Here is a 22,260-nt window from a genome sequence, read left to right as displayed (position 1 = left end):
CCGCCCCCCCCCCAAAGTATCTGCTGAATTTGTGGTGCTAGTGGTCAACCTCTGGTACCTATTTGGGCTACCTTCTCATCACATCAGCCTCAAGAATAATGGGACATTCAATACATGGACTGCTTTCTAATAATTCCAAGTAAAGTCACCTCATACCCACTCAGTCACTATTCTACCGTCACGGGATCTCTCTGTTGGTGTCTTTTGCCCACAGGACAGTATACAGAAACTAAGGACAGCAGCCAGGCAGCTGTGGTGAGCCTTATCTGCAGACCTAGAGTTTCTGGCTTAGAGTTTCTGGCTATGTCTCCATAATTGCAACTAGATATATAGTACCCTGGGCAAGAGTACATTGCAGAGTTCTTCAGTAGGCATTGCTTCCAGAAGGAAAATGCCATGAAATGCATATCAGAATCATGGTGATCACATGACTTGGACAAACATGAAATGCTTGTCAGTGGGAAAACACCTGCCAAAATGAAAACTTTTTCAGTTCTTGGAAAAAGTCTAAATCATGATGGATTTGAGTCTTTATGGTGAAGGAACACAGTTTGATCGTGACAAAGGAATCTAGACCAACTCAGATGGTTCCCATGACATAAATTTCCTGGAGACAAGGACAATCAGACAAGCCTTGAATCATTTCTAGAAGGAAGTTCACAAACTAAAACTCTGCATCCAGACAGACAATACAATGTAGAAAGCTCAAATAAATTGCCAAGGAGGCATCAAATCCAGGGTAGTCTAGAGAGGAGCAAAGTTTTTATTTCATGGGCAAAGACATCTAGCCTCACTAAGAGCAAGTTGTGTAAGCAATATCAATAAAATAAGCTGGGTGGCTCAGAAGGTATCAAGTGGATTTATGGAGATGGCCCCCACACAAATTTCTATGCAGTAGATACTATGGCAGTGGTAGTGCCTCAACTAAAGGAGGAAGGAACCACCTAGAGCTACAGACAGAAATTACAATCTGCTTCCTGCCTCAGTGGGATGAAAGGGAATGGTTCCCAGTCAACAGGATGACCTGCTAGCTTCTAGTAGAAAGAATTTTTATGTTAAGCTCCAACATAACATTCTGCTGTAATCTTTAGCAACCAAGGAAAATACATGGTCTACCCTGGACATTTGAAAGCTCTGAAGATCTTCATTAGGGGAACCACAACTTGCAGGAAATATAATTCCTTATTTGTATCCTTCAGTCTTCAGGAGGAATAAGGTATCCAGATTTTCTTTGGATGGGTGGCTGAAAGAATGGATCCAAATAGCATAAAGGGCTCAAGAACAAAATAAACTACTCTTGAGGGTATTATTGCCCATTCTATTACTACCACAACTACAGCATTTGATGCTAGTACATCCGTAGAAAATATTTGCAAAGCTAAAACATGGGAATTGGGTTCAGCCTTCAGTAGTCATTTCAAAATTGATACATAGTTTGGCTGATGTTTGTTTAAATCAGCATTATTCAGGTGATGCTGTGATTACTTTTTTGGCTAGCATCCAACCTGTGTGGTTGAAGCATCCTATCTATCAATGATGCCTTCATCTCATGAGTGAAAATAAAGCATTGGTTGTATCTTAAGTGCGCCGTCTAATTGGAGGTAATGAGGTCATTCTTGCCTTTCCTTGAATTAAGAGGGGCCCTGGACAGATGCCATGATAAAATTATGATCGGTGAATGGTTATCATATAGAGCAGGGGTCAGCAAACTGCGGCTCAAGAGCCGCATGCGGCTCTTTGGCCCCTTGAGTACGGCTCTCCGAACTTGGTTCGGAGCCCCTGCTCGCGCCTGCTCACGCCAGCAGCCGGGCTGCAGAGCCGGCGTGCGTGCGTGAGAGAGAGAGAGAGCAGGAGAGCGGGCGCGCTGTCTTCCCCCCACCCCCACCGTGGAGAATGGCCGGGTCCCCCTTTCCCTTGCCCTCAATGGTTGGGAGGCTAAAGCCTCCCCTCCCGCCGCGCGATTGCTGGGTGGGCGGCTGGGCGGTTCCTGGCCCGGGCCCGCCCACCTATCAGCTGTTGGGCGGGGCGGGCTTCCTTTGGCGGCACGTCCCCGGCAGCGGCGCTGGGCCGCGGCGCCCCGTCTTCGGCGCTGACTCCGTTCCCCCGTCATCTTTGGGCCTGCGGGTCCCTGTAAGCCGGGAAGAGGCACACTTTGGAGCCAGCACAGAGGCTTGTCTGGTAAGTGGAGGGTGGCGGGAAAACTCCGGGGCGTGAGGTGGGGCCCCCAACCCGGGACTCACATAATGCTACAACTCGGGGTCGTCTGCTGAAGCTGGAAGGTGGGAGATTCAGAACTCATAAAAGGAAGTATTTCTTCACACAACACGTGGTTAAATGGTGGGACTCCCTGCCCCAGGAGGTGGTGATGGCTGCCAACTTGGAGGGCTTTAAAAGGGGAGTGGACCTGTTCATGGAGGAGAGGGCTATCCATAGCTACTAATCAAAATGGATACTAGTCATGATGCATGCCTATTCTCTCCAGGATCAGAGGAGCAGGCCTATTATATCAGGTGCTATGGAACGCAGGCAGGACAATGATGCTGCACTGGTCTTGCTGGTGGGCTTCCTGGAGGCACCTGGTTGGCCACTGTGGGAACAGACTGCTGGACTTGAAGGGCCTTGGTCTGATCCAGCACGGCCTTTCTTATGTTCTCATGTGTTTACTGCGTCTGTGAATCTAGAAAAAAGTTTGCTCACATTGTTCACATTAAGTGTTTGTCAGTCATTGTCATGATTTAATTTTATGGATACCTTACTTACTTTTTTCCCTCCTCAGAGGCCATGTCTACCCACTGGCTTTCTTGGCGGTAGACCTGGACTCCGAGGAGGGGAAAAAGGTCCCCCTTCAGAGGCCGGGTCCACCAATTGGCTTCTAAGGGCCTCCCGAGGCCAGGTCTACTGCCAAGAAAGCCAGTGGGTAGACCTGGCCTCCCAATGAGACTCAGCCGGAGGCCAGGTCTACCAATAGGCTTTTATGGCGGTAGACCAGGCCTCCAGATGAGGACTCCGGACGGGGAGGGGGAAATGGCAGGGACTTAGAATTTAATTTTTATCAATAAATAAGATCACTATTAAGTATGATATCAAGTTTTATTCAGTGTACCTATAGTTTAATTAAGACATAAAACTTTAATTAAAGTTTATTAAGTTAATAAACAGTGTACCTACCTATATAGTTTAAGTTTAAGAAATTTGACTCTCAAAAGAAATCTCAATCGTTGTACTGTTGATATTTGGCTCTTTTGACTAATGAGTTTGCCGACCCCTGATATAGAGGATGGTGCTGAGTTGTTTTCTGTTGCCCCAGAAGGTCGGACCAGAACCAATGGGTTGAAATTAGATGAAAAGAGTTTCCATCTTAGACATTAGGAAGAATTTTCTAAATGAGCGGTTCCTCAGTGGAACAGGCTTCCTCGGGAGGTGGTAAGTGCTCCTTCCCTGGAGGTTCTTAAGCAGAGGCTAGATGGCCATCTGTCAGCAATGCTGATTCTATGACCTTAGGCAGATCATGAGAGTGAAGATATCTTGGCCATCTTCTGGGCATGGAGTAAGGGTCATGGGGTGTGTGGTGGGGAGGTAGTTGTGAATTTCCTGCATTGTGCAGCGGGTTGGACTAGGTGACCCTGGTGGTCCCTTCCAACTCTATGATTCTATGATGATGATTGATTCTTATCAGTTCATCTGATTGTTTTGTTAAACTTAACAGTAAAATAAGAGAAGCATCAGTATAAAGGATGTTCCTTCCTAGTATGAAAGTATCTGAATTGAGTGAAGGAGGGTGCATTATATGTGATGGAGAAAGAATATTTTATTTATTTCATGTTATTTATAGACTGCCTTTCTCACCGGGACTTAAGGTGGATTACACATATATTTTTTATTTATTAGCTTTATAACCCGCCCTCCCCAGCCAAGGCCAGACTCCACATAGTGAGTCAAAACAAACAACAAAATGGGACATTTGCCATTTGTCCCAAACCCGAAAAGATTAAATTTCTTCCTCCTGCAGAAGGAGATGGGGATGGATGGAAGGAGGAGCTGTCTGCACTCACAGCTAGATTTAAAAATTTATATCGTGCAATTTCAGGCCCAGAATGTGTTCAGGGCAGGAGTTGAGAACATAAAATATATAACTGTAGGAAAAGAAAACATAAAAATGCAGTGATGAATAGAAAGAAGCATAGAACTAATTTACACTCTTCTCAAAAACACTCTGAAAAGAACATTTATATGTAAATAATTACTTGGAAAACATCAAATTACATTAATTGGAATTATTTTGGATTATATAGTTTCCTTGTTTTAAAACCTGTATCACAAAAGGGACATCTAGTATTGTTGAATGCTTTGTGGCAAATAAAGCTATACAGTGAGCTACTTGCCTAAAGATCCATGTCTGTACTAGAAAACAAGGCTACTTATAGCATGTTAATTTGTTCTGTTTTGGGGGTTTTTTTTGCTGTTAAGTCACATCTGACTTATGATGACCCCATAGGTTTAAGGGCAAGAGACATTCGGAGGTGGTTTGCAATTGCTTTCCTCCATGTCATGCCCCTGGTATTTCTTGGAGGTTGCCTATCCAAAAACTTGCCAGGGTTGAGGTTGAGAGTGTGTGACTGGCCCAAGGTCACCCAGCAAGATTCCATGGCACAAGTGGGGATTTGAACCTGGGTTTCCCAGATCCTAGTCTGACACTTTTAACCCAGAACGCTGGGTTACAAGATGCAAATCCTTAAAAGATGAAATCTTTTGCTGTAGGCAGAAAGTAACTTTAGTAATCTGATTAGAATTTATGCTTGTTCACCCTTTTCTAGGAGTTAAACACCTAAAAATATTCAGAAGCAGCAAGCTGGTAAAATTTGCTTGGTTTAAGGCTTTATTTCATATTTGCTGCATATACTCTATTTTGTGCCTCACTCCCCATTCTTGGAGCTGAGAAATCACATTGTTTTAAGTTTCTTAATGGTAGTTGTAAGGGTGTGGCTTTAAATGAGTGCATGTCAGACATTTGCAGACAATACACATCTTTGAGATTGTTAGGCTAGATTAGAACTTCACAGCGTGGGAAATACATTGCAGCACTTAAAACAGTGGCCCCCTACATTCCTTTCTTCCACTCGGCAAAGAGAGACAACATTTTGGGAATGGAAGGCAGCAAGGGGAAGACAGTCAAACTTTTGAGTAGGTGATTAGTAGGAAGTGAAAACAAACATCTGGTCTCAATTCTGTTTCTGAGACAGCTTTGGATTTCAAAAAATCTGTTGGAAGGAAGAATTGTAGACCTTGAAGGCATGTGTAGTTTAGCTCTAAAAAACTGAAGGCAAGACTGCACAGGAGATCTGTGAATATACCCCTCTCGTACTTGTGTAGCTACTTTGAAAGCTTTAAGTTTTTGGTGGTGGTATAGCTATGATTAATGCAAGCAGAAGCCTGAGAGCAGAACTCTCTTCCTCGTCTGATCTTAAAGGGTTCAAATTGCACCTGAAATCGTGGGTGGAGGGGGTGAATGGGAAAACCAGAGAGAGAAAAGCTCAAGGGTTTTCCATGGGAGAAGATTCTCAAAGATATTTCCCATTCAGAGAAACTAGAGACACGCCTTATGGAATGAGAGGAGGCCAGGAGCAGGAATCATGTAATATGGCCAGTGGAGATTCTGGGAAGAAAAAACTTGTTGTTTAAAATGGACCTCATATTATTACATGAGTTCACAAAGCAAAATAATCTGATTCCTAAAATGTAGTTGCTCATTGAATCTAATAAGTAATAGGAAATTAAAATCATTCTCAAGGAGGTGTCCTCAACCACCACCACAAATATGAATTTGGAGTTTACATTACAAGAAGATGTATGTGCCTTACAATTCTGTGAAAAAACAGGTAAAAGTTTGAAATATAGATCTTTCAGGATGTTTTCCCTGACACTTTTGAGATGCAAACAGTAAATGAGATCAATTACAGAAAATCTCAGAAATGCAGTGATACAATGCAAATGTGGCTCCCCCTTCAAGCTTCTACTTAGGGAAGAGATCTATTATTGTACCTAGGACTGCCCATCCCCTCTCAGAGGATCCATCATAGTTATCTAGATGATATAAGCACAACTACAAACATTACCACATCAAAAAAGAAAAAGAACCTGGAAACAACTGAAAAAAGGACAATTGGCAAAACCTGAAGATCAAGGCAAGACAAAATTGCCAAATTCATGCTTGTTTGTATGTGTCACTGGTGACCAAGATCAAGTTAATTCAATCCATAGTGTTCCCTGTTACTACGTATGGGTGTGAAAGTTGGACAATGAAGAAAGCTGACAGGAAGAAAATAGATTCCTTTGAAATGTAGTGTTGGAGGAGAGTTTTACGGATACCGTGGACCGCCAAAAAAACAAATCAGTGGGTTCTAGATCAAATCAAACCTGAATAGAAGCTAAAATGTTTGCAAGACATGAGCAATAGGACATTTTGGAATACATTGATTCATAGGTTTGTCATGAGTTGGAAGCAACTTGATGGCACTTCACTCATACACAGACTCATTTACAAGCTGAGAGATAAGAAGGCGCAGGGTACATGAACCATCAGATTGAACTGAGATCAGTGGAGGGGGAAAGACAGAGACTGTATAGATCAGGGATGGGGAACCTCAGGCCCGGGGGCCGTATGCGGCCCCTGAGGACATTTTTTGTGGCCCTTGGGAGCTCTGGGGCCCTGCCGCGGAGGCGCGGCATAGGGAGGCCCTCCCTGAGGGTGTTCCTGGGGCCACGGCTTGCAGGGGTGCTGCGGCGCCCTTCGGACCTCCTCTCGCCGACTGACAGCTGTTGGTCGGCGAGGAGGGGGAGGCACGCTTCCCCCAAGGTTGCCCCTATAGCTGCAGCGTGCAGGAACGCTGGGGCACACTGTAAGCCCCTCTTGCTGCCTGTCGGCTGTTGAGCAGCGAGGGAGGGGGGAAGAGGCCCGCAGCTCCCGGCGGCAGAGCATGCGCGCAGGAGCCTATCAGGCTTCAGGGGGCCTTTTGTGAACTCTGGGGCCGGGAAGGCATGGAGCCTGGAGCCAGGTCGCGTGGGGCCGGCAGGTAGGTGTGTGTGTGGGGGAAGGCTTTTCTCTCTCCCTCTCTTTCTGTCTCTTTCTTCGTCTGTCTCCCTCCGTCCTTTTCTTTCTCCCTCTCTTTCCATTTCTTTCTCCCTCTCTCCCTTTTCCTCTTTCTCTGTTTTCCTTCCTTCCTCCCTTGCCAATCGACCGCAGGGTGCGCCTCCTGGCGCCTCGTTTGCTCAGGCCCACCGCTGGTTGCCCTCCCGCCTGGGGGGGGGAGGACCGGGGGATCCCTCCAGGCCTTCTCTGCATGGCCTCCCCTGGAGTTGCCAACCTCCAGGTGGTGGCCGGAGACCTGGCAACCCTAGCCTCTCCCCCCCACCGGGAGATCTATACCTGGTATGGCCCCCCAATGATGTTATAAATGTGCAAATGGCCCTTGGCAGGAAAAAGGTTCCCCACCCCTGGTATAGATAATCAAATTCTGTGTCTCCCTGCATCTGTTCTTTTAGGCCAAAGAGATGGTTTCTTGAACTTTGCTTGTGGGTTAACCCCACCTGGCCTGGACCCATTTAAGGTGTGGAAGTTGGGAGGGGAGAAGGGAAGTTATTAAACAGGAATTGGGGGCAGGGGGATCTACTCACTGGCTTGCATCCTGCCTAGTATTTTTGTAGGGGCGTTTTTTTTGCCAGTTCTTCCCACAGCAGCCCAAACTGCCTCCTGAAATGCCATTTCCCCCCCTTCATTGCACTCAGAGAGATCTTAATTCCTCAGGCACAAGTACATCTTTGACAAATACTTGATTTACGAGACTTGCGGAGGGAATTCCAACCTGGAGAGTGAGATTACTCCTACTACTCTTGGATACATAAAACTTGTATAGATTTGCTTCTGTCATCTCCAAGCCTTTGCACAGGCTTCAATTTGGAGCTTTATTTGGTCAGGTCATGTCTGGTTAAAATGTACTTAAGGAAATTGAATAAAACAGAAGTTCATTGGCATCTTTAGAGAGTAACAAAATGTATTCCAGTATACATTTTTGTGGGTTAGAACCTACTTCAACAGATTCATAGAGGGTCCAGTTAAACCAGTTAAACATATACTGGGAGCTACAAACAACAGACAGGCTAATGTGTACACTAGAAAATCAGATGGTAAAGGGCCATCTTGAAAGTGAAATCTTTCGAGTATACTGAAGGGGAATTAAGGAATACTTCCCAAACAACACAAACGGTGGCATTCCTGTACAAACTAATTGGGATGGCTAAAACGTATACTCAAACAAGTTGGTATAGGTTTAGTACCTTCATGTAAAAATCAAAGAAGGGGAAGCAATTTTGGGAAAGATTTGTAGATGTTGAAAAAACCTGTATAAAATATAAATTCAAGGCTATTCTTATCTACGGCTGGTTGAGCTTCACACCATCACGGCAAATTTAAGACATCATCCACTACTGCAAAAATAAATTCATTCTATCCAAAACACTTTAACTCAGTGCCAATAGTCTGAGAAGTATGAATTGTGGACTGAGGTGATTTAGGTGATCAAGCCATTTTATAGCAGCCTGAAGGCATGTGTGACAGTTAATAACTTTAGATTGGCAGGCTTGCTGGTTCAATGGGGGAACTTAATAAAGATGGCCTGTCTCCCCTCCTCTTCACCATGTCTCTAGAACATCTACATGAAGTAGTTAGATGCAACTGTAATATCATTCATATAAAAAGGATGCTATAAGATTATCCTTGTCTCTGGTGACACCATATTCTTTTCCACTTCCTCAGAAACCTCAATTTCTCTTATTCAAGAGAATTTTTTTTTTTTTAAAAATAGCAGTCTCTCTGGGGGCAAATTTGAAATGAAACTCATCAACATATCTAATCCTAGCAGAGAATGTCTACAAAAGGCTTTCCGTACAAATAGAAGTACTTAGGAGTTAACATAAAAGAAACAGGCCTTTTAAAAAAATATTTGAACTTTATAGACACGATCAGAAGAGAGAGAACTCAGTGGGGCATCTTAAATATTTCTTAGCTACACAGAATAATGGCAACTCAGATGATCCTCCGCCCAAAATTGATATACATATTTCAAACAATCTCCATCAATATCTAGAATTAGTAAAAGTGGCAAAATATATTTAATACATTGGATGCAAATACATGGTGTGTTGAGGTTTGTTTAAGTGGGCCTGTTTTCCATGTATAATAGGGATACTGTTCTTACATGTGTAGTTTTTCTTAATATTTGTCTGTGCTTATATCTTGTCAACTATTAAGTAATTCCATCTTTCTGAGCCAATTTTGTATGAAAGGGTATTTTTAAATTTGATTCCCCCCCCCACTGTATTGTCACTTGTACTCTAGCAGGCATCAGTAAGGTGGAGATCGGATCAGCTCTAATAGAGGGAATCTTGGATTTGTGCACGTAACAACCTTGACGTCAAGTTATATTTTGCAGCCTAAGATTTCTTGGATAGAGTAGAGAACTTTGGCCCCACATTTTTTTACTCTTGGAGCAGATCCAGAAAAAATGTTATAAGTGCCTTCGTTTCCACAGACTCCCCAGCAAAATCCAGATTTATTTTTTGAGTATCAGTTTAGTCTGTTTGGTGAGAGGTGCCATCTACCTACTAATCTGAATGCAAATTAGAGTTGTTGTTTTTTTGGCCTAGGTAGGATGACGATTATTGGAGCTAGGTAGGTCTTTTGCAGTCTCTGATTTAATTGGAAAACCTCCCATAGAATTATGGGATTATTATTTTTTCATCCTGTAAAGCAGGTTGTTTGGTCGTCTAATATTACTTTAATCTGTTAGAAAATAGATTTATGAAGGCAAGCGTCTTAAGCCTGGGTGCGAATATTCAAGGCAGTCCCTTTTCTCTCCCACATTGGCTGTCTTAAAGTGCTCGTTGCCTTCCTTTTCTGCAAACAAACTTTTGTAGCCCATTTGCCACTGCCTATGTGCTGTTTTGACTCCTTGCTTTGCTTCTGTGATCAGCAACTGCCACAGAGTTATCTTGGTGTGGACCACACTCAGCGTAGTGGCTTTATGACAAGTTCCCTTCACCTATCATTTCCTATAATTTTTTTGTTACCTCTGGATCTGCAGTTACAGATTAGGCTTTGGTACTGCTTGGGAGCTGGATTTTACTCAGGGATGTCTAAATGCCAGCTCCTGTTTTACACATCCCTACTTTATAATCCTATCAAGAGCCCTCTTATAGTGCAATCCTAAACAGAGCTGCTCCAGTCTAAGCCCATTGAAGTGAATGGTCTTAGGCTGGAGTTACTCTCTGTAGGATTGCACTGTTAGTCCCCTGTGTGCTAGTGGTTCCTGTGAGTGCAAGATGGTAATAGTTAACAAGACTTTTTTCCCCTCTTCCTCCCCTGTAGACATACTCTGGACTCTTCTGCGTAGTCATAAATCCTTACAAGAACCTCCCCATTTACTCTGAGAATATCATTGAGATGTACAGGGGAAAGAAACGGCATGAGATGCCTCCACACATTTATGCAATATCTGAATCAGCATATAGATGCATGTTGCAAGGTAAGAAGCTTATTTAATATTTTATATATTTGCATTCAGTATGGGCTATATTTCAGCATTTGTAGTGAGTATATCAAGACTGGATTAAAATCTGTAGGACAAAATTCAAATTAACTGCTGTTTGTTAACACATCGTGGTCCCATCTTTAGGGGATTTGGCTCCTGTCCGACAAGCAAGTGCCAAATAAGATAGACCCTTGCCACCTGGGGAATTAGATTATATAGCTAGCCATAAGGATGGAGCTTTACCCTAAATATGTGTGTCTTCTATTACCTGGTGTGTGCGGTCTCTATGAACACATGAAGCTGCCTTATACTGAATCAGTCCCTTGGTCCATCAAAGTCATTATTGTCTATTCTGACTGGCAGTGGCTCTCCAGGGTCTCAGGCAGAGGTCTTTCACATCACCTACTTGCCTAGTCCCTTTAACTGGAGAAACCGGGGATTGAACCTGGGACCTTATGCATGGCAAGCAGATGCTCTACCACTGGGCCACAGCCCCTCCCCTACCACTGAGTGAGGAGTATTCCCTTGCATGTAGAATAGTAGTGCAGCCTAGAAGAGTGGTGCAGAATAGTGGTGCAGTCTGATCCTAAAGCATTACTTGAGGTGCTGCTTCTCACTCCAGCAGGCAGGCATCAGGTAAATCCATGGAACGATTGGGGTAATTTTCCATTCCCCAGTGGGACGAGCAGTTGCTTGGCCTGGTGGGAGTAGGGGTAGGGAGCGGTGTGTGATTTGAAGGTTCCATTTGGTTTGGCCAGTGCTGGAGCTGTTGCTGCGTTGTCATCTTCTCCTCAATAGGAAGTTGCCTTTGCAGCATTTTCTGTGGTGCAGGTGAGGGCTGGAAAGTGCAGTGGTCCGTGGGCAGCTGGATGGTTCTATGTGTCTTAAATGGTGTTCTCTTGTTGCTATAGCAGTAAGAGAGGGAAGTGAATATGTTCAGATTTGAGAGTTTTCAGGTCTTTCTTTCTGATACCCAAGAAATGGGGACCTTCTTATTGAATATCTTGCAACCTAGTGCTTAGCGTAGTATGCATTGGGTTGAATAATTTACACTGGCATCATAAGATGCTGTCAGATCTTCCGCCCTCCTCCCTGTCTGAGCTCTGAAGAGGTGATGCCAGAGGTTGGAGAACTGGTCTGAAGATACAGCTATACAACATGGGTGGCTGCACTGAGGAGAAGGAAGCATGTGAAATCACCCTTCTGGATCTCTTATAGCAGTAGCCGGGTAATACTGGTGCCAGAAGCTATGCTGATGAAAGAGGCTAGTGTGTGTGTTGTGAACACCTGCTTCACACTGTAGTTGAAAGGTATCTTATCTACACAGATGCCTCATCCTCCCGCATCACCTTTCTGGGACTCAGAAGACTGCTGGAGAAAGGAGAAGTTAGAAAAAGATCTGTTTTCACCAGTGCCTTCCACTAGTGGTGCATAAGTCCAACCCCTTATTTCTTACTTCATGCAGTATTAGAAATGGTGTAGAGAGGAAATGAAGCCTCCTTTTCTGCATTCCATGTATTTTCCCCCTTGCCTCTGAAGTTACCACATTTTTGAAAACTCTGTTTAATTGGACAGAATTTGAGATCACTAAGAGAAAGGAGAAACTACAGATCTACACTGTGTACTGAAATTAAACAGTGGTAGCCATTTTGTTGCTACCAGCACCTACCATGCTGTGACAGAATTCCAAATGTGCCTGCAGGCTCAAAAAGTTTGAGGACCCCTGCTCTAATGCAACCAATTATGGTGTTTTTTTCATGGGTATAATATGTCTTAAAATGTAATACTGTTACTCAACTGGAAAACTGAGCCCAAAAATTACGATAACATCACTAACTACAGCTAGCAGGCAAAACGAAACACTAAAATGAATATAACAACTTCACACAGATAATAAAAGCAGCAAAAGCACTAGAATCTTTCACAGTCATGGCTTGCCATAGAATCTTAGTTTACTTCGGTGACCTATCTAAATAAGATAGTCTCATACTCGTTGCAGAATTGAACTAGAGTGAAGACCCTCCTTCCTGGAGATCATTTCAAACAACTGGGGCTGCTACCATAAGGCAGCTAATCTGGGTGGTGACTAAATAGATTCAAGAGAGGGATCCAAGAGAATGAGATTCTGAGAGGAGATGATATACAAGCTCATACCAGGAGAGAACAGTCACTTTAAGTAGGAAGGCCTACTCCCACCTCTAAGCTTTAATTAACAAGTGAGCAGCTGTATACCATAACTATAGAAGCTTCCACGTATTCATAGACAGCCCCAAACAGTGCTTATCGCAGTTATCTAGCCTTGAAGTTACTAAACCATGGATGAGCGTGGTCACATCAGTGGAATCCAGAAAGGACAATAATTTCTGCACTGAGTGCAGTTGGAAAAATGCATTCAAATAACTGTAGTTGCACTGGATCTAATAAAACTTGTTTCTTAACTGAGTTTGTTCTCTAGTATGTGCAGAGCAGGCCTCTTCAAGGTCTCTGCTTCATTAATTAGCATCACCTTCATGTTGTCTGAACTAAGATTTAATTTCTATCTGCAAAAAGTTAACTAATAATTGGAAGTTAAATATTTTGGCCTCACCTCGTGTGGAACTTTTGTGACAGTTGTTATTTAGTATGAGCTTCCAGTCAGTTTTCTAAATTTTGCCTCCACCAGCAAGTGAAGCCGACACTGTAAGAAATAGCAGTACAAGGCCCAAAGGGATGTACATTTTCTGCAGAAGATGTACCTGATTGAGGTTAGCAGCGTTCAGATTTTGTGACAGACCTCTACCAAAGTTTGTTCTTGTGCTTGTGTGCTTCCTCCCAGTTTTGGAGGAAGACATAGACTCTAGTTTGCCCAGGCACATTTGGATGTCATAGCAAATTGGAATTCAGTTGAAGGCTTCTCAAACTAGGAAGACCAATGATCCATGGGGAAAGTGGGAGAGGGTGAATGAGTGAGAAGCTGTGTTTGACATAACATCTGAATGCAACCAGATTAACTACTCGCTAGCACTAATGTCCCTAGAAATTGTCAGCAAATGAATATTTAAGTTGGCATAATAGAGATCAGTATCTTAAAGACTGTGTTAATTTCAGAACATTAGAGATACAGGGAGCAATCCTTAGCAGGTTTGCTGAGAAGTAAGTCACATACTATTCAATGAGGTTTACTCCTAGGAAAGACTCCTTAGTATTTCAGCCTTAGAGTCCTTGAGGTTTGTCTTTTTTCCAGTAGGAAATGAGCCCACTTCTGGACAATAGTCTGTCAGTAGGTAATTTTCCTCTTTTGACTTCATTGCCACGTAAAGAAAGTATTGGAGGATGGAACTGCTGGCAGCTGTTGTACTTTGGCAGATGACATTATTTAAGTACAGTTGTTTCTAGTAGATGAAATGAAGAGTACTGAAAAGCAATGCACCCTCAGTTTCTTTCTGGTTATTACTGAGTGCTTGTGTATGACCGAGAAGGGATTGAGAATACCTTGTGTGTTATTGAGAAGGCAGGCTACTTTCTGTGTAAAAAAAGCCCTGATGAGAATGTAGAAGAGGCCGTGACAAATTTTCTTTGGACGTAGGTGCCAGCCCCAAAATTAAGGAGTCCAGGCTCATCCATACCAAGTACAATTTATTCTGTGCCATATTAAGCAAATTAAATGTAGCCTCTTAAGTTTTAAATGGGGTTGCAACTGGCCTAGAGAAAAATGTCCTGTCCCTTTAATAGAGGCTTTATGTTTGGAAGTGGACTGTTGACACTTGTTTATTGGCATAGAGGTAAATGATATCAGGTTATTTACCTCCATGCCACAAAAAGCTTCTGACAGTTTCTTTCCACACATTAAGCCTCTGTTGAATGGGCAGGACATTTTCCTGCACACCAGTTGGCAACCCTGAGTTTGTCAGGCCGTACTCTAAGTACGAATGTCAGTTAGTTATGAAGAGCAGGGTCTATTTTACTCAATACACAGGTGCAAAAGAGTTTTGCACGGCAGAAGGAAATGTTGTATTATTATCAGGGATAATAGAGTATGCAATTGCATTCTAGCCACAACTAAGAACTCTCCCCCATATAACTTCAGCTGTGACTGTAATCTTGTGCAAGTGTATTGAGCAGTAAACCCCACTGAACTCACTTCTGAAAAACCATGTGTCAGGTGCAGACAAATTATCTGACTTTATTTTAGCTGGCCTTTTGTTCAAGTGGTTTTTTTTGTCTTTTGGGCTTCTGAGGTGTGAAGGCATTAGTAAATCAAATTCACATGACTAAAGGGGAGGAAAGATGCACCCCAATTTGGTACCAAGAGCTGCCTCGAGCAGGCAGCATACACATTTTCTAAATAAAGTAAATTAGATGTTGAATTATATGTTATTTCAGTTGGTTATAAAAAGTAAAGTTGTCAGGTGCACGTGGTTGCTCTGCTAGTTAGCAAATGTGTGGTTAATTACTATTCCTGTGAAAAAGGAATGCCTGAAATCTAAATGATAGAGGACAATACAAAGAAGTAGTGCTCGAGAAACTCAGCATTCAGGATACAATGCTGAATATGAAATGCTTTAATTGATGTTCTTTTTGCCTACAAGAGCATCATAAAACACATTGTTTATATTACAGATATAAACAACTGTAGAGCTGTCCCTTTTTATAAATAAATTGAATTTTTAAGAATGAGATGTGTTCAGAGATGTGTTACTGCATATTTCATAACTGCTTAGGCTTAGTAGTAAAAATTTCCTTGTATAAACAGTAGCATAACTCTTTCAAGGGTTTGTGTATCTGTCTTGGGATATGATGCACTTAGACAGAGTCTTACAAAAATTGTTGAACCAGATTCCTGTAAACCACATTATCAGTCTAATAGCCTAGTTAAATCGGCGCTGATAACTGTTTTTGAACAGTAGTTGCCTTATACTTCATAGTACTGATCTTCAGAAGATGTTAGATGTACTGACTTGCCATGTAATAGCAGAGTTTGAAATATTCCTTATGCGTATTCTTAGCAATTTCTTCAGTTCTAAAGAGACCAGACTTTGTGCTCTCTCTTCAACAAGAACTTTGTATCTTGGCAGTTTTGTGTTGTTGACACTTCCTCCACCTCTTGGTGCAGTGCCTGTACTTCTTCCACCCTCTTGTACAATAGATCTAGTTGCCCTCTGGTACAATTTGACCTGTTTAATAATCTTGGCAGCTTTCATATCAATGTGTTGGCTTTTGGAAGTACAGTAGTTTGGTTTAACCAGTTTCACAGTGGAGTGATAGGAGTGCAGATGAGTGATTCCTTAGAGAAGGATGGTGCCCATGCTGTTGCCATCTGACATAGTTTATGCAGTATGTCTGGCTTTTTTTTTTTTTTTGCACAAAAACTCATGCATTAGTCTTCCCACAATTTATCTGGTCTGACGCCTCTTTCCAGATTTCCCCCTGTGTATTATCACAGCAAATTTTGTACAGTTAACATCTGTATCTCCATATATATAGACATCTTGCGTGTTTAGACTGCAGTCTTTCCCCTAGCACATAATCTTAATCATGTATACTCCTTGATCCTGTTGCAAGGATCTCCCCACTTATTATTGCTGGTAGGAAATGTATTCAGTTGCGTAACTGCTCCCATACACACAAATTTAGCATTAATTAAGGAGAAAGTGAAAATGCATTTGTATAGGAACTGCAGAGAGGCCTGACTTTGATGTTACATTAGGGTTGCCAGGTCCCTCTTCACAACCGGTGGGAGGTTTTTGGGGTGGAGCCTGAGGAGGACAGGGTTTGGGGAGGGGAGGGACTTCAAAGCCATAGAGTCCAATTGCCAAAGCAGCCATTTTCTCCAGGTGAACTGATCTCTATCAGCTGGAGATCAGTTGTAATAACAGGAGATCTCCAGCTAGTCTGGGGGTTACTAGGCAAGCAACATAGTATTGCCATCCTTCAAGCCTTAACTTCTCTCAGTAAAAGGTGAGAAGCGGCAAGGCCCTTCCAGAGTTGACTGGAGGTTGGCAACCCTATGTTACATTCCAATAGTCCATACTATGGATTGGTAACTTGACATGGGCTGAATGGCCCTATCCTCCCTCTCCTGTGTTCTTATGTCTTCTATTTCTAATTATCCTCTTACTATAATTTGCAGTAATATCTGAATTGATCAAACCGCGATTAGGGCTTACCTCCAGATCATTATTTGAACCTGTGGGTTTGCAGTTTTCGGGTCGAAGATTAGTGCTAGCCATAGTTTTCCCTATTCACACATCACAGCAAATTTCCTGGAAAGGGAAGAGGGAATTGGCCTGTGAGAACATGGTAGTTCTGTTGAGCGTATGACACAGTCCACCGATGGTGTATTGGATTGTCAAAAGTGAACCAAAGAAGGAACAATCTGGAATGAAATGGCGCAAAAATGGTTTGGATGGGGTTTGTGTGCAGAAGGTTCAAATTTAATTTATAACCGGCTACCTATCCGTATTTGTTTGTGAGAGTTCCTAGACTATCTGCTGAGTTCTTTGGATCAGTTGAAAATAAAACTATGTTGTCGGCAAATAGATTTATCTTATAGTGATAGACTCCAATTTTAATACCTTTTATATTAAGTGATTCTCTAATTAATATTTCTAGCGGCTCCAATGAGATATTAAATAATATTGCTGACAAGATGCAACCTTGTTTGGTTTTAAAACTTAATAACAGATTATTGTTGAACAAGTCAGACCCATCTTCATCATATTCCTACTAGAGTAACTGTTACAACTGTTCATATTTTTTAAAAAATATTTTACTAATACTTTGTCATTTTTAAGAATGATAAAGAAGAATGTGAAAGTAGCAAGCTCTTCTTAAATAGATTTCTGTACACATGAGGCAGAAAATAAGAGAACAAGGGCAGTGTGGTAAATTACTTGAAGTTGGAAGGTAGTTAGGTAATGTAAACTATTTTCTGGTCACTAAAACAAGTCCTGAGCTCTTTTTGTAGCTTCTGGTTCTTCTGTGCTTGTCCTATGTTTATTTACTAATGAGTTATGTTGCTATTTTGGCTTGCATCTGTGTTCAAATAGTCACTGTCATTGTCTGTATTCTCAAGGCATTTGAAGAATAATATTATGTATTTTGCCTTTTCACTGTTTACGCTTTTATCTCAGTAACATTTTAAACAGATATTTAAAGTAATGGATGGATGAAAAGTCTATACTCCTAGCACATACTGTTTTAGGGGACTTTAATATTCATTAAATCTAGATATGACTGTTATGTACTTGCTTGTTGCTGAATGGCAGAAGTAATGTCAGTCATAACTTATTCTGTTGCTTTTCCTGTACAGATCGTGAGGACCAATCAATTCTTTGCACGTAAGTATACATCATTCTTCAGTATTCAGCTCCTTGTTTTATAATAATAGGATGATGATGAAGTGGCTGCTGTCATTTTCAATCACAGGCACTGTTTGTAACTAAACAAACAAACAAAAGAAGCAGGCCACTGACGTGTAAAGAGCTAAAACAAGACATTGTTTAGTGTTAGATCATTTTACATATAATAGCAGTGGAACATTCTGGATTTTACTTTCAAGCACATGGTGCTCTTGGATAAGATCTTGTTGAAACAGGTCAGATTTTACTAGAAATCTGTTGAGTACTTATTTGACAGTTAGGCTTGAATCCTCTGGTAATTTCTGTAGACAGAAGGGATCTCTGCCCATGGAGTGTGATATCCTCACATTCCCCTCCCTGCAGCCCATAGTGCTCCTCAAAACACTGTTCCTTGAATGACTGGGGACCCCCAAGGACAGTATGAGCAGGAAGCTGGAAGTCTGCAGCGGGAGGGGAGAATAGGCTAAAATCCTTCTGTCCGCAGAAATACTCTGTGGGTTCCAAGCCTTTGCATATTGCTTCGTCAAATGCTGGACATCTGTTTTGAGACTATATATGTCTTAAATTTTCTGTTATGTATGCTATATATTATGTAAATCATTTAAAAGAAAAACAACATCTTGCTTTAGGCACATGTATGTTTTCACAGACCTGCAGCACAATCTGAAACTGGTATACTCAGAATCCTACAGAAGTCTACTCAGTGGGCCTTATTCCCAGGAAAGTGTTCTTAGGATTGCACTGTTATTCCTCTTATTAGGATTGAATATGAGGGCCAACTTTACGTTACTGTGGCTCAGGTTAGCTCAATATTGTCAGATCTTGGAAGCTAAGCAGGGTAGGCCCTGGTTAGTATTTGGATGGGAGACCACCAAGGAAGTCCAAAGTTACTACACAGAGGCAGGCAATGGCAAACCACCTCTGAATATCTCTTGCTTTGGAAACCCTACGGGGTCGCCATAAGTCAGCTGCAACTTAGCAGCACTTTCCTCCACCACCAAATGCAACACTGTTCCCACCTCTTCTATAATATCTGATTAAAATTTGCTTGTTGTCAGTATCCTGTGTTCTTCACAGCTGTCATACCATGCTGTCGCGAAGCATACACTGTGATGTAATAATACATGGAAAGTTTTACTAACCACCATGAGAATTTAATTAATGAGAATTAAATGTATGTTTCTATGTTCGGCACCAGCTGCATATGTGCTATAATCCATAATGTCTCTAGTCCTGAATTTGTGAGACTTCCTTTGGAATGTCATGGTTAAGCTGGGACTTAAGCTTTGGTAACCCAGGCCCAAATGGTTCTAATGCAGAGATCCTACTTGTAGAAAAGTTTTGGTGTACTTTCAGCCAATGGCTTGGATTTAACCTCTTTTTCCACTTGTGGAAATTCTTTCTGCAGAGGTGTGTGTAATTTTATTGATTCACTTCTCCCACTGAAGACCTCATTTTTCTTCTGTGCTGTTCCTGCTGGTCCATTAATCTCTGTGAGCATGGTTTTAGGGGGTTATGGCAGGCTGCAGTGGAAAGTGGAGGGGTAGGAAAGTTGCCCTTCATCAAATATAGCTTACTTTTCTAAATGAATACCATCCCTTTTGTGGGTAATACCACTTTTATAGTTCTGACTACAGAGGTTTGAGTGTCAGCAGGTATCTTGTCACTGATAAAGGAGGGAGCTGTATATGCAATAAAGGAGCTAGCATGGCTTGGCTGCTAGAATATTAGACTAGGACACAGGGTGACCAGTTTGAACGTCTGCTGTGCCATGAAAGTTCACTATAAGTGACCCTGGGCCCGCCACAATCTCTCAGCCCACCCCACCTCACAAGGTGGTGGTTGTGAAGACAGGAGGGGAGAACAATGTGATAAGCCTGTTTGGATCTCAGTCAGGGAGAAAAGTGGGATATAAATAAAATAAGCATATATTAGTGTGTTTCCTGTACGCTTAAAGCACTTTGCAAACCATTTCAATAATTCTTGCATCGACCATTTAAAGGGGAAGGCGCAAGGAGATTTCTCGGCATTCTTCCGGTATTATCAATATTTTCCAAGCTATTGGTTTATGAAGGACATACTACCTTCAAAGTTACTTCTTTGTGGTCTCTGGACTTTTCACTTGCACAGACGCAGTGATCTGGAAACTTGTAGAACTAGGATTTAGGCACTAAATCCTCCTCTCAGAATCACAGCTTCAATCTGTGCATGCCTGGAATGAAGACGTTTCTTCTTTGTAAAAAAAAGAAAAAAAAAGTAGAGGATATTATTGTGTTTTTCATTATCCCATTTCTCTCCATCTACAAGGGTCAGATAAAAGACCTGTACTTCAATGCTGGCCTTAGGCCCCAGTGGCATAAACCCCTTCAAGAAAAGTCACCTTTGTCCTTTTGGTGTCAAGAGTCCTCCTATGAATCTTTGGGGTTTTACTCTTGAACCTGAATATCCAAATACCTTTGGCTCTCTCAACACTGACACTTTCAGGATCATGAATCCCAATCACCTTCTGAATTTCACTGGTTTTCCTGCCGGTATTGATGCCTCCATTTCCCCTCTGATTCTTGGATGGGACACTCTTCTTCTTTAGTTTCTTTGTAATCATCTGCCTTGATTCTCATGCCCCGGTGTCATTTCCCTTCATGCCTGCTTTAATAAAGAAGCCTGGCTCAAACATATAATGTCATCTTGACCATCGAAGCAGGTTGAAAATCTCATATTGTGGTCAGATTGCAGTTTTCTTTTTAGCCACCCTGGTCCAAACTCTGTAATTCTTAGGAAAAGAGGAACAGGTTCTGCACTCAGCTCCTCCAGACTAGGCCATAATGGAACATAATGCAGAGTCTATACTTTTGCAGTCCTATCCTTGAAAGACTCCAGTTACTTTGCACGTATAATGTGATGCAACCAGTCTGAAGAAGTGAAACAAACTGACTTAATTTTCAGGGATAAAGTACTGCATCTAGCATGTCAGCAACTGGTCACAACAAAGCCTGGAGCTGACTTTAGAGCAAAGACTGGCTGAAGCTCTGGTCATTAGATGTCATGCCTGGTTGTATTCGACTTGCTCCTTGAAGGAGAGGGCTTTTCTTAGCAGTAAAACAAATGAGACATTGTAACAGGCACAAAAGGTCAGATCAACAGCATGTTCCATGGGCCTGACAACACTGTCCTCTTTTAATCAGAAGTAGCATCTAGAGCCAAACCATCAAGTGCAGCAGGTTCAGCAGGACTTCATCAACTATTCTGTATTCAAAAAAATCCTTTCTCTTCAACATATACATATTTATCATTGATCTTGTCTTGGTTTTCATGTAACCAAGCAAAGGGATCCTCTGACTCCAAATGGTTTTGAGGGCTTGCTTCATCTCCACTTGTCTCTGCCAATGCTCCCAGCCTGGAAGGTGATAACATCTGATCACTGCGTCCTGACCATCATAAGACAGGGATTCATAATTGAGATAGCTTCTCTTCCCCTATCCAGATTTTTTCTGTCTACCCCACCTACCCCCATTCTCCACCAGGAGGTGGACTCTTTCTTACAGAGAGAGGTGAGACTGGGTTTCGTCTCTTGTTACTTCAGTGTAACAAAGAGGGCAGTCTCCACCCCATCCTCAGTTTCAGGAGTGTCAGCTTCTTCGTCCAGGCAAAGAAGGTCTGAGTGGTGACCTTCACTTCCTTCCTTCTCCTCATCCAGCCTTGATTGCACCTGTTGACTACAAGGGTGACCGTTTCCATCTGACCTCAGCATTGTCATTTTCTGCAGTTTGCTGGAGGAAATGCTGACTTCCAATGCAGGGTGTTGCCCTTTGCTGTCTCCACTGTGCCAAGGATATTCAGGTGTTCACAGTCTTCCTGTATAATCAATAACTGGCTCCTGACTGTGTCTTCCCAATCCTCCCTCCTTTGATGTGTGTGTGAACTCTGCATGTCTGAGCCTCATTGAGCATGTACATCAGTGGAGAGAAATCACACCCTTACCCAGCCAAGACCATCTATTGGTGCCCTACTGGGCTTGAGTACTACTTAACATCAGACACAGATAGATGTGTCACTCTAATGTACTTGGCTTTAACTTTTATTCAGTACTCTTGCCAAATAGGTAACAGATGTTCAGATACTTTTGGGTCCAATGACAGCTACTGACTCAGTGGTTCACCATGCTAGATTGCACATGAGGCCCCTACAAGCCTGATTCCTGCAGCACTGTCAACCAGGAGAAGACCTGTACCACAAGCCTCTTCCATTGCTTCTGCTGTCTCTTCTTCAGTGGACCTTCTGAGGAAGTATGGCTCTGTTCTAATTTGGTGAACCCAGTGTTAACAGTTCTAAAGGGCTGT

General features: G+C 42.4%; 1 protein-coding gene across 3 annotated transcripts in view; it reads left to right on the top strand.

Moving 5' to 3' along the window:
- Nucleotides 1–22,260, top strand: part of MYH10 (myosin heavy chain 10) — a 109,531-nt gene that overhangs the window by 9,288 nt on the left and 77,983 nt on the right. For all 3 annotated transcript variants that reach the window (XM_056866626.1, XM_056866619.1, XM_056866634.1), the window contains exons 2-3: nucleotides 10,421–10,577; nucleotides 17,875–17,902. In XM_056866626.1, coding sequence (XP_056722604.1) covers nucleotides 10,421–10,577; nucleotides 17,875–17,902 — 185 coding nt within the window. The remainder of the gene's footprint in view (nucleotides 1–10,420; nucleotides 10,578–17,874; nucleotides 17,903–22,260) is intronic.

This window comes from Euleptes europaea, chromosome 1 (assembly GCF_029931775.1).
Source record: "Euleptes europaea isolate rEulEur1 chromosome 1, rEulEur1.hap1, whole genome shotgun sequence".
Classification (NCBI taxonomy): Eukaryota; Metazoa; Chordata; class Lepidosauria; order Squamata; family Sphaerodactylidae; genus Euleptes; species Euleptes europaea.
The sequence above is the reverse complement of the archived record's forward strand: the minus strand, read 5'-3'. Positions and strand labels throughout refer to the sequence as shown.